Genomic DNA, 12,553 nt, shown 5'->3' on the forward strand with positions numbered 1-12,553 from the left:
ATTTTTTTAACTACTGGGTGGTTCTTTTTGTTTCTCTTTTTCATTTCTTTGGTTCTTTTTTCTGCTTTCTTATGGGTTTCTTGAACATTTTTTAGAATTTTGTTTTTCTTTATACTGTATTGAATGTATCTCTTTGTATAACTTTTCTAATAATTCTTCTTGGTATTCTATTTATTTTAATTTAGGATTTTTTTGGGGGTAGGGTGAAGTCTCACTCTTGTCCTCCAGGGTGAAGTGCAGTGGCACCATCTTGGCTCACTGCGCCCTCCATCTCCCGGGTTCAAGCGATACTCCTGCCTCAGCCTCCCAAGTGGCTGGGATTACAGGCTCCCACCACCATGCCCAGCTAATTTTTGCATTTTTAGTAGAGACGAGGTTTTGCCATGTTGGCCAGGTTGGTATTGAATTCCTGATCTCAAGTGATCCACCCACTACAACCTCCCAATGTGCTGGGATTACAAGTGTAAGCTACTGTGCCTGGCCTAGAGTAGGTTTGCTGATGACACATCCTCTTAGTTTTTCTTAACATATTTTGATTTCTTTTAATTCCTGAAGGATATTTTCACTGGATATCAGATTCTAGGGTGATAATTCTTTACTTTCAGTACTTGAAAAATGGGCCAATTCTTTCTGCCCTCATGGTTTCTGATGAGAAATCTGCTGTCATTTGAGTTATTTTCCCCATATGTGTAAGGTGTCATTTTTCTCACACACATTTCTCTTTAGTTTTTATAAGTTTGACTATGATGGGTCTTGGTGTTGATCTCTTTATATTTAGCTGTTTGCTGTTTACTTAGCTTCTTCAGTCTCTGGGCACATTTTTTTGCCAAGTCGAGGAAGTTTTCAATTATTATTTCCTGAAGTTCATGTTTTGTGTGCATGTGTATGTGTTTCTTTTTTTTTTCTTTTTCTTTCTTTTTTTTTTTTTTTTTTGAGACAGGGTCTCATTCTGTTGCCCAAGTTGCAGTGCAGTGGTGCAATCATGGCACTATGCAGCCTCACCCTCTTGGTCTCAAGCTGGGACCATAGGCATGTGATACCTTGCTCAGCTAATTTTTTGTTTTCATAGAGACAGGGTCTCCCTGTGTTGCCCAGGGTGCTCTTGAATTCCTAGGCTCAAGTGATCTTCTCACCTTGGCCTCTGAAAGTGCTAGGGTGAGCCACCACATCCAGTTTCTTCAAGTACTTTTTCAACCCTACCTGATTTTTCCTTTCCTGGGACTCTAATGACATGATTTTAGATGTTTTGTTATTCCTTGAAGTTCTGGTGGTGGTGGTTGTTTTTGTTATTTTTCCAGGTTGTTTGCAGTTGTTCAGGTTGGGTGTTTTCCGTTGCTTTATTTTCCAGTTATCCTTTCATCCATCTCCTCCATTCTGTTATTGAGACTGTTACTGTATTTCCAGTTCTGAGATACCTACTTGTTTCTTTTTCTGTGTTTTTTTTGGTAAGGCTTTCTATTTCTTTGATGAGATTTTCTAAAAGTGCATGCAGGTGATCCTTTTGTCATGGCTGCTTTAGAATCTTTGTCAGACAATTCTAACATTCTGTGCTGTTGGTGTTGGCAGCCGTTGATTGTCTTTTTTTCATTCAGTTTGAAATCTTTCTGGTTCTTGGAATGATGGGTGATTTTAGATTGAAAACTAGACATTTTGAGTCTAGATTTGCTTTAGCAAAAAGTTTTAACATCCTTAGGTGAAGCTTCAGCAACAACCCAGAGTGTTATTTTGGATTTTTTTCTCTTTTCCTTCAATTAAAGGTAAATACTGTCCGTATTTTTTTAAATTTTTATTTGTTTCATTATAAAAGTGTAGTAGTAAAGCATTTGAGATAATTTGAAAAACAAAAAAAAGTTTACCTTAATCCTGCCATTTTAACACACTTATTGTAAGTAGAGTTTTGAACATTTTTTCTATTTTTTACATATAAGCTTAAAAACACATAAGTATTATTTTTTCTAATATTAAGATTGCATTAACAGTATATTAAATTAGATTGCACTGCTTGTGTGTCTCACCACTCAACCATTTGGACTTTGACACTCTCAAAACCTCAATAGATTTGTTTTTAATTTTACATGCAGAAATTTAACACATTGCAAGATCAATACTGAGTTAAGAACCAGTTGGTCACAAATGTCCATGCAGATGGGGAAACTGCTATAAAACTCAGTCACATGAGATTTGGGAATTGGGTCATAATAAAGGAAATTTTAAGTTGTTTCTAAATCTGGGTTGAACATTCTGATCTGCAGCAGTTTGAAATGCTTTCCTTTCATTTGATTCTTAATAGCTATATCAAATACCATTAGATCATATATTATTTTAGAAGTAGTTACATGACACTCTTTCTGTTTTGCCCTTTTTTTTTTATTCTCCATGAGAATCATCCATGATTCTAACCCAGTATTTTACTGTTTAGAAATTGCTAAAAGTTTTTGGAGTCACTATGATTTTTGTAGTCAGAGTGAGCAGAGGGCAGTCATAATCATTTCATAAGCGAACACAGAAAGATGTGCCTGATCAGCTGGTTTTCACTGATGGTAGAGCAATCAGCAACTGAGAGAGTAGGTAGTCTACCTCTGAAGTTCCCTTGATATTTCTGTGTCAGAAATATAGCTTAATTTTATGTTCTTATATGTTTTAGAAAAATACACAGTCATACTTAAATAATTTTTTATGTTGATAATAAAACTGTCACTTTCCAATTTTGCGTATTTTCAACTTCATTTTTTAAATTAGCCACAGATTCACTTACTTTTAATATATATATTTGATTTAATATTTAAAATAGTTATTGGCCAGGCTCAGCGGCTCATAATCCTGTAAACCTAGCATTTTGGGAGGCCAAGGCAGGAAGATCACTTAGGCCCAAGAGTTTGAGACCAGCCTTGGCAACTTAGTGAGACCCCTATCTCTACCAAAAAAAATCCAAAAAAGCCTGGGCGTGGCGGCTCACACCTGTAATCCAAGCACTTTGAAGGCCAAGGCGGGCAGATCACCTGAGGTTGGGAGTTCAAGACCAGCCTGACCAACATGGTGAAACCCCATCTTAATAAAAAAAAAAAAAGAAAAAAAAAACCCAACAAAAACGGATGTGGTGGTGAGTGCCTGTAGTCCCAGTGGGAGGCTGAGTAGGAGAATTGCTTGAGCTTAGGAGTTTGAGGCTGCAGTGAGCCATGATTTCACCACTGCACTCCAAGCTGGGCAACAGAGCAAGACTGTGTCTCAAAAAAAAAAAAAAAAAGGAAAAAAGCAAAAGGCCAGGCGCAGTGGTTCATGCCTGTAATCCCAACACTTTGGGAGGCTGAGGCGGGTGGATCATGAGGTCAAGAGATTGAGACCACCCTGGCCAACATGGTGAAACTCTATCTGTACTAAATATACAAAAATTAGCTGAGCATGGTGGTGCATGCCTGTAGTCCCAGGTATTTGTGAGGCTGAGGCAGGAGAATCGCTTGAACCCGGGAAGCGGAGGTTGCAGTGAGCCGATATTGCGCCACTGCACTCCAGCCTGGCGCCTGGTGACAGAGCAAGACTCTGTCTCAAAAAAAAAAAAAGTTATATATTCTGAACATGAATAAATATACTAAGATTGTACATATTTTTAACAGCACTTGACTATGACATCAACATTGAGGCGATTGGGTGAAGACATTTTCAAAGGAGTCGTAACTAAAGGGATCCAGGATAGTTCTTTAGAGCATTCTGTGGAGAATAAACCAAAGACAGCTGCTTTCTTTAAGAGCTCCAATTTGCCATTGAGATTTTTATCAACCTTAATTGTTCTCAAAACAGTCACTCAAGGTAAGCTTTCAAGTGTGCTTATGGTATAAATTTGAGAAACAGTAGAGAATATCATATATTAAAGCAATTCTTTTATAATCAAATATGTTGTACATTTTCAGAATGAGATTTTGAATTGTTTTATAATGGTTACACATTATAAAAAGCTACTTTTATTTGCTGAATTTGAGAAATTGAAGTCTTTAGTTGGATTGTTGCCTCCTCCCAAGAAGCCTTTGATTGTCTTGGGTCATATTCCCATACTTTGCTTACATCTATTTGTATTTGTCACATAAGGTTGAAATTGCTACTTAGTTTATTGTTTTCCAATAGTAAATGGGTTTGCAAACTAGTGCATGGGCAAAATCTGGCCTACCACCTGTTTTGTAAATGAAGTTTTCTTCCACAGCCATGCTCATTTGTTGTACACTGTCTATGACTCTTTGCCCTACAGTGACGGACTTGAGTAGTTGGCAGCAGAGACTGTATGGCCCCCAAAGCCTATAATATTGTCATCTGGCCTTTTACAGAAAATATTTTTCAGTTATTGTACTAGCTTTTAAGTTTCTTGAAGAAAAAACTTGCTTGTGTTCGGGCGCAGTGGCTCACGCCTGTAATCCCAGCACTTTGGGAGGCTGAGGTGGGCAGATCACCTGAGGTCGGGAGTTTGAGACCAGCCTAACCAACATGGAGAAACCCCATCTCTACTAAAGATACAAAAAATTAGCTGGAGTTGGTGATGCTTGCCTGTAATTTCAGCTACTCGGGAGGCTTAGGCAGGAGAATGACGTGAACCCAGAATGTGGAGGTTGTGGTGAGCTGGAATCATGCCATTGCACTCCAGTCTGGGCAACAAGAGCGAAACTCCATCTTAAAAAAAAAAAAAAAAGAAAAAGAAGAGAAAACTTGTTTATAATGACCCTGCACCTAGCGTAGTGCTTTATGTATAATAGTGAATAAGCAAGTGGATGAATTAGAAATCCTTCAAAGTTGGCCTTAATTATCATGTGTTTAATATTTAGCTATAACTGGTTATATTTTTTGATTATTAAATATGATAATTTTTGTTAAAGTGAGTTATGCCAGTGTAGTCAGGCAATGAATATATCATCTTTCTGTCTTCCCTGCTAAATTATGTGACTCGGATTGTTGTTTTTATTAATGGGCAATGACAGTAATTTAATTTGACTTCTTTCTTTGAAATACGTTTTACTTAGTTACTCCTGATTATATGGAATTGATGAAAAAGGAAAAAACCATATAACTTTGCCTTCTTAATTATTTTGTCTCCTTATGGTTATGGTTCTCAAAATTACAATAGACTAGGTGATAAGTGTATTAAAGTCACTTATGGGAAGCAGGGATTAGCCCAAAATAAAGTTCACCACAGGCCTATCTCTGAATCTTAAAAAAAATACATACACATTTACATACCCACAGGTAAATAAATTCTTAGTAAGAATTTTAGCTGACAGACCATAGCCACACATTACAAAATATGTTCACCAAAGATCAAATAAAGTTAGTATCAAGAATTTAAAGCCAATTTAATATAAGAAAAATTATTAATCGTTTAATAAGAAAGGTGTTTAAAATAATATATCAACATATTATATCATTTAATAACATATAAATATTCATTTCTTGTAAAATGCCAAAAGCAAAAATGCAATAAGGGATATTTATTTGAAATAGAAGGGAATTAGGTGTTCTCTGTCACCACTTGTGTGCAAGACAGTTTTGGACATCTGTAATGAGCCATGAAAAAATGAAGTATGAATATCGGGAAGGAGTAGAGAAAACCATTAATTTGTGGATACTCTATATTAATCAAGGGCGTTTGAAGAAATATAACCGGGCATAAGAATGTGGATAAATAATGGATGAATGAATAGGTTGGTGAAGATTATTGCTGAAGTTAAATGTCAGAAATAAAGAACTTTTATTCTTCCTGCCTATGAAGACCAAGTATTTTAAAAATAAGATGTCCTACATGGCTTAATGAATAATACCAGTTAAAATTCTAATATAGTTTGCATAAATTGAGGGAAGTGATAGGGAAATTTATGTGGAAAACAATTGCAACAAATGCAATGATTTAAAACAAGTAAAACAACAACACTGGGGCAGAGGCTTAGCCAACTTTAAAACAATCCTAATATGTAATGACATGAAGTGAGTAATAATTGATTTAATGTATCAAAATAGGACAGTGGGAATAGGAAGTCCAGAAATGAATCAAAATTGGCACTTCATATTATTTATGGAATTAATGACTTTACTTCCCTGTGCAAGTCGTTTTTTTAAGAACATAGAATCTTGTCAAATGTGTTCTTTATAATAGAACAATTTATAATCCTTTGGATATATACCCAGTAATGGGATTGCTAGGTCAAATGGTATTTCTGTTTCTAGATCCTTCAGGAATTGCCACACTGTCTTCCACAATGGTTGAACTAATTTACACTCCCACCAACAGTGTAAAAGCGTTCCTATTTCTCCACATCCTCTCCAGCATGGATGGGAGCTTTGGATTTAAAACTGTACCAGCTTCAATGGGAAATAATGAGAATCCAGAGAGGTGCCCTGATCCTTTAATCACTACTTTAAAAAGACATCTACATGTTTGTGTGGGACATCCTAGCAGTCTGTTTCATGGGAAAGCAGCTCCTTGGACTGAATAATAGATGCACCTCAAGAAAATAAAGGAGGAGTCATTGGGGTCTACAGTTTAAAATGTTTGGGAAATTTTGGGATAAGCAAAGTTCATTAACATTCTACTGGGCATTCTAAATCTCTAAAACTTGAGTGTATTGTATGCAACATTTCACAAACTTATTTAACTCTCAAACCCTTTGTGAGAAAGCAATATACAGAACTAATTTTCTAAGCAAGATAATTTGGGAAATACGGTCTTAAGAGTTTATGAGGTGACTTTGAAATAGCTTATGAAGATTAACGTTACCCTGAGGAATACATTCTCTGTCCTCACATTTGAGGGAGAGGAAATTAATATTCAGAAAAGCGAGTGGCTCCAAGTTTACATCAGTATCAAATTCAGGAGCGGATCAACTGATTCCTTTTCAACATGTGCTTCTTCCTCATTATCAGATGCTCCAGAGAGGCTGAATAGACTGTAAGTTTGAAAGGCTGCTGTTGGATCTCAACTGGTTTAATCTCAGGATATAGCAAAGAAACCAAGTGAAAGAGCTAGGAAAGGAAAGAAATCATCTAATAACTACCACTAGGAGAATGGTTATAAGTATGGAGAAAAATGAAATTTAGATATACCAGTTTATCAGCTATTTATCCTTTATCATTAAATATAATGAAAAAAATTCTAAGGAGAACTAGAAATTTAAACATAAAACTCTTAAAGCATGAGTAGATTTACCTAACTGGTAAGAAGATGTTTCCTATTTATGAAATAGGAATATCAGTTTCAAATTTGATAAATTTAGCAGAAAATATAAAGTAGGCAAATGTGTTGGATAATACACATTAAATGCTTAATCCAAATACATGTAGATCTATAAAGATAATACCTGGTTACACTGAGTAGACTGTTCATCTAAGAATCAGCATATATAATACTTGGTGAGTTTTGACACCACAGTCCTGTGTAGGGAAAACTCTTTGTGTTTTTTCTGTACTCCCACATGACAATAATTATCCACTTCTGTGACAAAATGTGTGGAGGTTTTTCCCCAAACACCAAGCAGCAGACACAAGCTGCTCTAATTCACTTCTGACACAATCTACCTGGAGATAGTGTCAGATCCCACAGGTTGGGTGCTCAGTCTCCAAGGCTGCCCCCTGCCACACCAGTTGCAAGTCTGGGCCTCTGGAACTTCTGACCAACTGGATTCAAGTTGGGGTTCCCACAACCCCTTCTTTGGATTTTATTTGCTGGAGTGGCTCATAGAACCCAGGGAGCATAGAAGCCTCCCTGGGGTGTAGAAGTTCCATGTCCCTTCCCCTATACCTTACCCTAAGTCTCTCTCTTCATCTACATGCTTTACAATATCCTTTATAATAAACTGGTAAACATTAAGTTGTTTCCCTGAGTTCTATGAGCTCTCTGAACCCAGTTCTCGGTTTTTTGCTTTTATTTTTTTGAGACGAAGTTTTGCTCTTGTTGCCCAGGCTAGAGTGTGATGGTGTTTGGCTCACTGCAACCTCCGCCTCCTGGGTTCAAGCAATTCTCCTGTCTCAGCCTTCTGAGGAGCTAGGATTATAGGCACCTGCCACCATGCCCAGGTAATCTTTGTATTTTTAGTAGAGATGGGGTTTCACCATGTTGGCCATGCTGGTCTCAAACTCTTGACCTCAGGTGATCCGCCCACCTCGGCCTCCCAAAGTGCTAGGATTACAGGTGTGAGCCACCATGCTCAGCCATTCTTTTGGGTTTTTATGGGTGCTTTGTGACATCACAGTTCTGTCCCCCAGGATATAGGGCAGGACTCTCTCTGGGGAGGGTCTTAAGACCCACAATTGGAAAGTCTGGGAAAGATTAGAGTCCTGGCTTGGGCCAGGTAAAGGAGGGCAGGAGAAGGTCAGAGACCTGCCCCTGAGGCCTAACAAACTCAACGTCATAACAAAAGACTAACAAGAGAGAAAAATCTATATCCTAACACCACAGATGGTAAGCTCTTTATACCTTGTCTCTGAATGCTGTTATCCTCATATTAGTGATGAGGTTTACAAAGGTACAGTAATTGTGCCGAAGGGAAGTGATACAGTCTGCATTTGACAGAGTCTAATTTAGTCCAGCTCTATCAATTGCTGAAGCCTACCTTCTTAAGCCTACTTTATGACTACCTAAGAGCATGCACTTCCTGAGATAACCAAAGAAATAACAATGAACACCTATATAGCACTTACTTTGTTATAGGCCAAACACTTTATATATATTAACTCATTTAATCCTTACAGCAGTTCACGAGATGTCAATATTATTAATATTGTAGTTTTACAAATGAGGAAATTGAGGCATAAAAACGTTTAGCCTGCACACTTAATCAGTATGTTATGCTCAATCTCTGAAATACTATTGTATTGTATATACTGATAACTGCTATTGTTATCAGTAGACATTATTATTAAACTTGTAAGAGTTGGTTTTACTCGAGAGCAGAATTGAGGTCTGTTAGACTACATTTGTTGTCTATTCCTGCATAATAAACTGCCATACACTTAGTGACTTAGTTCAACCGCCATTTTGTTTACCTGCTCACAGTTCTTTGGGTTGGTGATTTGTGCTCAGCTCAGCTGGATATCTGGCTGGGCTGGGCTAAGTTCTCCTGTTCTTGGTTGGCCTCTCTGCAGGGGCCTGTTTATAGGTGAAGAGTATCTAACCAAGCCTTAGTCTCCTAATTCACACAGCATAGTTTCTGTTGCATTTTATTGGTTAAGTCACAAGGTTAGGCCAGATTCAAAGGGTGGGCATTAGAGTTCACCTTTTGATAGGAGTTTCTGCAAAACACTTTCTAATCATTTTTTAATCTGCCATATAAACAAAATAATGGAAAACCCCTATTTGATATTGATTAAGATGAATAGTTTGAAGTTTGACCTTTGTTAGGGAATAAAAAAGGTTAACATTTGATTGTCAGAACATTGTTTAAAGATTCAATAATATAGCAAAAATAAATCAACTTTGGTATAATTGATAACTAAAATTTTAAAAATACCCTTTTAGAAGTTAAATTGGTCTTGTTTTTAGAAAATCTGAACCATTCAATAAATTAAAATGAAGGCAAAATTAAAATGAGGACATAGTTTTGATTTATTCCTAAAATATAAGGTCACTTGTGAAAAAGTAACCAAATACAGTTTTCAAATCCTCAAAATTAATAAGAGACAATTTTTTAAAGTTTGCAAACAATACCATATAGTAGTCAGCCTATTTTTAAATACTGTATTCAACCTGTTTAATCTTGTCAAATTATATACTAAGAATAATTTGTGTCAAATACAGTAGGTGGCACTGTGATAAAACTTTTGTTTCTGTAAAGCGTTACTTTCAGGCTTCATCTGTCTATACTCTTCTACCTGTGTTGTTGCTTAAAAAAAAAAAAAGATGTTTCTAAATAAGACTAGTCTGAATAGAATCTAGCAACTTTGTTTAACTTAATACGCATTTATTTACAGTGTTTTTTTAAACCACAAAATTAAGTACAGTAATGTTAGTGTTCCTTGAACAAAATTCTACCAGTGGTAAAAATGGAGCATACTATAAGTTGATCCAGAGGTACAGATCTTAATTTCTCAAAATAGTTTCATATGTATTTCAACTTCACACAAGTTATTCTCAATTTCTCATTCTTAATAACCAGGGTTTTAAATTATTTATTATGTAAGCTGAAACAGCAAAGAAGAAATGCAACATGAGACTACAAGAGTCAATTTTAATATGGTGATTCTGTTGTACTTTCAGTATTTCATGGTGCTCTTGAGTCTTCTTTAAACAGATATCTCAGTAGAAAAATTAACTATGACTTGGATAGTATGAACAGTTTTTTATTCCTTTGAATAACATTTTGAAAGGAGAATTTTAGAAAACTTGATTATTGTACATTAAAATCACAAGGTAAGACTGTTGTAAGAGTAGGGACTTGGGTTGTGTAGTGTACTGAAGTGTAATGATGCAAGTATCTTACTACTTCATTTGCATTGATTCTGGTTAAATTAGTGCTTCCCAGTCCTGGGCTTACAGGTTTCCCAGTCATCTGTGAGACATCCTTAAGAAAGTTTCATGGATACTGATTCAGCAGTCATCACAGTGCTGAGCTGCGTAAAATCTTGCTGCCATTCTTAATGGCAGATGTATCATGAAAAGTGACACACCAGAGCATGTTCAGTTTTCTAAAGTTATCTTTGAATGGCCTTTTGTTTCAGCTTTACTAGGAGGCAGAAATCCTTATTTAAAGTCTATTTAGCATGTTTTTATAAAGTTACATTTTGAAGTAGGTAAACATTTAGAAACAGCAACAAAAAACATAAAATCTTAGAAAGCTATTATAAAGATAGAAATACTAAGTTTTTGGAAGTATGTAGTGGTTATCAAATATGGAAAATATACATTATTTGTAATACTTACTAATAAGCATTGTTTTTCTTCCTATTAAATATTGGGGCTTCCTTAGTATTAAAAAATGGGGCTTATTTGTTATTTTGGTGGTAAAACAGGAAAATTCTAAATGAAATTTACCCAATCATAATGTCTCCTCTCCTTGCCCATTTGAGTTCTGACAAATTAGTTAGAATCTAAATTTAGACTGTGATCTCTTATTTAATTTTTGTTTCTCTTTTGAGTTTGAGTAATGACATTGCTTTTTTACCTTCTGTTTCTGATTGCCACCTAGACTAGCAAAACTGCAGTTGATTGTACATACTATTTTCCAGCTGATTACCTGGCTCAGGCATTTGATTCTCTTTGTTTGGACTTGAAGACAGAAGAAGGGAAAACCTTGTTTTTAGAGTATCAAGCTGTTCCAGTAATAATAAGTCATCTAAGAATATCCAGTAAAGGACTCCTGTCTAATGTTATTGATAGTTTGCTCCAGATGACGGTGGAATCTAGTAAGTTTTTAAGTTCTATATGTGTAAAGAAAGCGGGATGATTTTTCTTTCTTCATCTTGTCTGCATGTATAACTCCATATAACAGATACTATTGCATTTTTAAATGCTTAAAAGTATTTTAGGTTCTGGGGTACATATGTTGATCATGCAGGATTGTTGCATAGGTACATACTTGGCAAGGTCGTTTGCTTCCTCCATCCTCCTGTCACCTGTAACTGGCATTTCTCCCCATGTTATCCCTCCCAGCCTCCCCAACCCCTGCTGTCCCTCCCTTTGCCATTCCCCAACACCAACCCCAGTGTGTAATGCTCCCCTCCCTGTGTCCATGTGTTCTCATTGTTCAACACCCGCCTATGAGTGAGAACATGCAGTGTTTGGTTTTCTGTTTTTGTGTCAGTTTGCTGAGAATGATGGTTTCCAGATTCATCCATGTCCCTAAAAATGACATGAACTCATCCTTTTTTATGGCTACATAGTATTCCATGGTGTATATGTGCCACATTTTCTTTGTCCAGTCTATCATTGATGGGCATTTGGGTTGGTTCCAGATCTGTGCTATTGTAAACAGTGCTGCAGTGAACATGACATGTGCATGTGTCCTTATAGTAGAACGATTTATAATCCTTTGGGTATATACCCAGTAATGGGATTGCTGGGTCAAATGGAATTTCTATTTCTAGGTCCTTGAGGAATTGCCACACTGTCTTCCACAATGGTTGAACTAATTTACACTCCCACCAACAGTGTAAAAGTGTTCCTATTTCTCCACATCCTCTGCAGCATCTGTTGTCTCCTGATTTTTTAATGATAGCCATTCTATCTGGCATGAGATGGTATCTCAGTGTGGTTTTGATTTGCATTTCTGTAATGACCAGTGATGATGAGTTTCATGTTTGTTGGCTTCGTAAATGTCTTCTTTTGAAAAGTGTCTGTTTATATCCTTCGCCCACTTTTGAATGGGTTTGTTTGTTTGTTTCTTGTAAATCTCCTTTAGTTCTTTTTAGATTCTGGATACTAGGCCTTTGTCAGATGGGTAGATTGCAAAGATTTTTTCCCATTCTGTTGGTTGCCTATTCACTCTAATGATTGTTTCTTTTGCTGTGCAGAAACTCTTAAGTTTAATTAGATCCCATTTGTTTATTTTGGCTTTTTCTTTTTGCCATTGCTTTTGGTGTTTGAGTCATG

At 36.3% G+C, this 12,553-nt stretch overlaps 1 protein-coding gene across 9 annotated transcripts in view; it reads left to right on the forward strand.

Moving 5' to 3' along the window:
- The window catches only part of CCDC138 (coiled-coil domain containing 138), an 87,175-nt gene that overhangs the window by 45,573 nt on the left and 29,049 nt on the right, over positions 1-12,553 (forward strand). For 7 of the 9 annotated variants that reach the window (XM_064371626.1, XM_012440718.2, XM_064371627.1 and 4 more), the window contains 2 exons: positions 3,612-3,804; positions 11,191-11,367. In XM_064371626.1, the coding sequence (XP_064227696.1) occupies positions 3,612-3,804; positions 11,191-11,367 (370 nt within the window). Of the gene's footprint in view, positions 1-3,611; positions 3,805-11,190; positions 11,368-12,048; positions 12,101-12,553 lie in introns of those variants that run through there. The other 2 variants (XM_064371633.1, XM_064371631.1) reach the window with 2 other exon arrangements.

The sequence above is a fragment of the Aotus nancymaae genome, unplaced genomic scaffold (assembly GCF_030222135.1).
Source record: "Aotus nancymaae isolate 86718 unplaced genomic scaffold, 86718_ANA_hifiasm-v0.15.2.pri h1tg000155l, whole genome shotgun sequence".
NCBI lineage: Eukaryota > Metazoa > Chordata > Mammalia > Primates > Aotidae > Aotus > Aotus nancymaae.